General features: G+C 40.9%; 1 protein-coding gene across 1 annotated transcript; it reads left to right on the plus strand.

Annotated features, from left to right (window-relative positions):
• Positions 1-277: 277 nt before the first annotated feature.
• On the plus strand, positions 278-2,389 carry LOC130665940 (uncharacterized). Its single transcript, XM_057466569.1, has one exon. The coding sequence runs from the start codon at positions 278-280 to the stop codon at positions 2,387-2,389; it is 2,112 nt and encodes a 703-aa protein (XP_057322552.1).
• The last annotated feature ends 2,243 nt before the right edge of the window (positions 2,390-4,632 follow it).

Genomic DNA, 4,632 nt, shown 5'->3' on the forward strand with positions numbered 1-4,632 from the left:
GTTAGTCTAACACCATTCAGGCTGGCAAGCAGTTGTATTATTTTCCTCGAGAATAAAGCTATTATTATACTTTTTAAAAATATTGCCTCGTCCTGAAATTCCTTTTAAGTAATGTAATTTAACAATCTATATTTTACATTTTGGGGGCTCGTCCGAGATTACAGCTAACAAGCAGATGAAAGTTTAATAAACTAAGACGAAAGACGGATTGTGAGGGAAGTAAGTTTAAAGACGTGAAGTGTTCGGTTCGATTTGATAAGTGTGCATCGTGAAAATAATGGCTGATGAAGTTATTGACAATGTTGCGCGAGGTGCAAACGCGATGGAGTTGGACGAGGGCCAACTCGCGCGGATGAGGGTTCCTGAGCTCAGGATGGAGCTCAGACAGAGGCACCTGCGAACCATTGGTCGTAAGCGTGAGCTATGGGAACGTCTGCAAGCTGCACTTTCGGTCGAACGAGAACGAGTTCAAGACGAAGAAGAAGAAGACGAAGCAGATGGCAACGTCGACGACGATGAAGATGAAGAAGAAAATAAAGATGAAAACGTCGAGATTGTTCCCACGCGGAACGATTACCGGAACCAACTCCAGGTTCCAGAACACAATGATGAAGCTGGCGCCCAAGGATCACCGGTCATTCGCCGGCCCCGAGGAAGTCAGCACGTGCTGTTAACGTTCAAGGACGTTGAAGGTACGCTGAAAAAGTTCAGTGGCGATGATCACACTGATGTACGACGATGGCTCCAAAAGTTCGAAGAGATGGCGGAACTGTGCAAATGGAGTGACGTTCGAAAGGTGGCTTATGGCAAGCGACTGTTAGAAGGTTCCGCGAATTTATTCGTGGAAAACGAGAATTGTAGCAGAACATGGACGAAGTTGAAGAAGGCGCTGAAGGAAGAGTTTGAGAAAACCGTAGAAAGTATACAAGTGCACCGGAAACTCGTGAAACGGAAGAAGAAATCTGACGAGACGCTACAGACCTATGCGTATAAGATGCTGCAGATCGCATCCCAAGTCAATCTTGAAGTGAGTGTAGTTATCAAGTATATAATCGAAGGTATTCCCGATGAAGCTGTAAACAAGTCAATCTTGTACGGAGCTCAGACGATTCAGGAACTGAAAGAACGATTCAGTCGGTATGAAAGCATGAAACAGGAAGCTGCAAAGACGAAGACCAAAGCAGTGGAGCGGAGTGACAAATCTGGAAAAGCTGACGACAGTAACAAGAAGAAAAATAGTGAAGTGAAATCAACCGCGGTAGCAGTGAAGCGTTGCTATAATTGCGGGAGTGATAAGCACGTAAGTTCCGCGTGTCCCGATTCGCAAAAGGGTAAAAAGTGTTTTAAGTGCAATGGTTTTGAGCACATCGCAGCGGGGTGTCCAGACAATAATAAGCCGAAAGATGTGTATGTGATATCGCGGCCAAAGAAAGAAAAATATCAGGAAATTGTTTCAATTAATGATTATAAGACTCTAGCATTAGTTGACACAGGTAGTGACCTAACTTCAATTTGTAAGAGTGAGTACGAGAGGTTGGGGGCACCGACCCTCAGAGAAACGCAGGTATGTTTCGAAGGTTTGGCGTCTGGTATGAATGCAACTATGGGTGAGTTTACCACCAGCATGACTGTAGAAAATGATGTATACATTGTTACTTATCATGTCGTACCCGATGCTATATTAAACCATCCTATTCTCCTGGGTACTGATTTTCTAGATCAAGTTGAACTCCGCGTCCGGCATGGAGACGTTACATTTTTAAAGATTGATAATGGCGATCATGTTAACGTAGATGAATCGGGAGAATCTTACATTCACCAAATTAATGTTATTGATAAAGCCGACGAACTAGATTTGTCTCACATTACCGAAGAATATTATCGGGAAGAGATCCTTAAGATAACAACAAATTATAAACTAGATAAAACGGAAGATATCGGAATAAAAGCAAAAATAATGTTAAGATCTGATGAGCCAATTGTTTCGCGACCACGGCGGTTGCCTCCGTCGGAACGTCGGGAAGTTAGCGATATCGTAAATATGGGGATGGAGGAAGGCATTATCCGTCCTTCGAATTCAGAGTACGCGAGTCCAATCGTTCTTGTACGGAAGAAAGACGGGTCAGCCCGGCTTTGCGTGGATTGTCGGAAATTAAATAGAATTATTTTGAGACAGCTATCACCTTTGCCTTTGATTGAAGATCAGCTAGACGCGTTAGAAGAAGGAATATATTTTACAGCCGTTGATCTAAAGAACGGGTTTTTTCACATCGATGTCGCGGAAGAATGTCAAAAATTTACAGCTTTTGTAACGCTCGACGGACAGTTAGGTTTCGGAAACTTCCGTTCGGATTGTCTATCTCTCCTACCGTTTTTCAACAATTCATAAATGCTATTGTTCGAACGATAATAAAAGATGCTATATTGGTTATTTACATGGACGATTTAATTATCATTGCGAAGACCTTGGAAGAAGCTGTTAAAAGATTACAGACGGTTTTAGAAGTTGCAGCTAAACATGGGTTGATAATAAAATGGTCAAAATGCCAGTTTGTAAAAACTACGGTTGAGTATCTTGGGCATATTGTATCCGGAGGTACAGTGAAGCCCTCGGAACATAAAACGTTAGCTGTAAGTAATTTTCCGGTCCCAAACACAATTAAGAAGGTACAGAGTTTTTTGGGTTTAACAGGATACTTTAGAAAGTTTGTACCCAGGTATTCTTTAATAGCTAGACCCTTGACTGAGCTGTTAAAGAAAGGCGTTCAGATTCACTTTGGTGCGAGAGAGACAGAAGCACTTAACGCATTAAAGGCCGCATTAGTATGCGGGCCTGTTTTAAATCTGTATAGAATAGGAGCTGAAATGGAATTGCATACTGACACGTCATGCTTAGGGTTGTAAAGAGGTTGAAGACACCTCATTATCATACCGTGATAATAGACTGTCACCCGAGATACATTATCATATGTTACCGTGATTACCTGCTAAATCATATGTTAATTATTATTATTATTTAATATTCCCTTTCCAATTTCTGTTTTAATGGAAGGGATGCGCATCTCGTCGGCGCATAAGCACTGACGTGAATCTATATAAAGGTCTGCGCGCCGATTATTATCAGTTTTTACTCACTTTACTTTCACTTTCATTATGTCTTTACAATAAATATAGTTTTAGGTTTTAACCCTTTCTTATTTTAATTTTTACCCGTTTACGACTAAGTATCTGGTAGTATCTAAGAACTTCCTTCGATAATATAATCATAGACTGATATGATTATCCTGGTGTAAGCCTGATTACACCTATCCTAGCCTATAGTACCTGTCTGTAGAAGACGGAAACCCCGTATAGGTGCATACCTGCTGTATCCTCGTATCTTACGATACCTGCTCGTAGAAGTGCATATCTGCTGCAATCCTAGCCTATCGTACCTGCCTATAGAAGACGTTAACCCTGTAGAGGCGCATACCTGCTGTATCCTCTTTCTACGATACCTGCTCGTAGAAGCGCGTACCTGCCGCGATATTACCCTGCAATACCTGCTTGCAGAAGCACGTACCTGCCGTGACATTCACCTACAATACCTGCTTGTAGTTGTTTCCGACAATTGTGATACTGGACTCACAATTGTCTTAGCTTGTAAGTTACTCTTTATCTGCACCAGTGAATCACCAGCTCTCAGGTAAGTATGATAATACTATTATTAAGGCTCCTCCAACTCCTAGTGCATATCATTTAATTAGATTCTACTCATGTGGCTTGTCATGCAAATACCTAAAATCCATATTTATTATATACCATCTGTATATCATCTGGCCCCACGAATTCCGATCCTTTACATGTAATTTAATTACATATATAAATATCAAGGTCAAACGGTCGTCCGGTCCCTACGAACCGGGTAATACAGGGTCAATTACCAAATAATTAGCAACAATGCTAAAGAGGACACGGGCCTATTTAATTTAAATGGCTAACGGACGGTTGATTCATCCCTCCTAAAGGGGGTGGACCTCAACTTCGTTTCAGGGTATGGCATGATTCTAATGCAGATCGATTGTGATGATGGGAAATTCCATCCAGTATATTATGCTAGTGGTAAAACTACCGAGGCTGAGGCAAAATATTGTAGTTACGAACTGGAAGTGTTAGCAATAATAAAGGCCTTGGATAAATTTAGAGTTTATTTATGGGCAATCCCATTTAAGATCATAACATATTGTCAAGTTTTTACAGCCACAATGAGAAAAGAAAAACTATGTTTACGAGTAGCCATATGGGCTTTATTATTGGAACACTTCGAGTACGAAATTTGCCATAGGCCTGGGAAAAATATGATGCACGTAGATGCTTTGAGTAGAAATCCATTACCGACAGTTTTAATTCTACGCGAGAATGATGATGGAATTTTGGCGCGTGTGAGGAGTGCGCGGGAAAGAGATAATGATTTAAAGATTGTACTAAGTAATCAAGAGTGTGATGATATGAATGGGTATGTGGTGCGCAATAAGTTAGTTTATAAGGATGTAAACAGTGAATTATTAATTGTAGTGCCTAAAAGTATGCAATACCAGGTGATAAGACGAGTGCACGAAAAAGGACATTTTGGTGTTAATAAGACAGAAGAAA

The sequence above is a fragment of the Microplitis mediator genome, chromosome 3 (genome assembly GCF_029852145.1).
Source record: "Microplitis mediator isolate UGA2020A chromosome 3, iyMicMedi2.1, whole genome shotgun sequence".
In the NCBI taxonomy this organism is placed as follows: domain Eukaryota; kingdom Metazoa; phylum Arthropoda; class Insecta; order Hymenoptera; family Braconidae; genus Microplitis; species Microplitis mediator.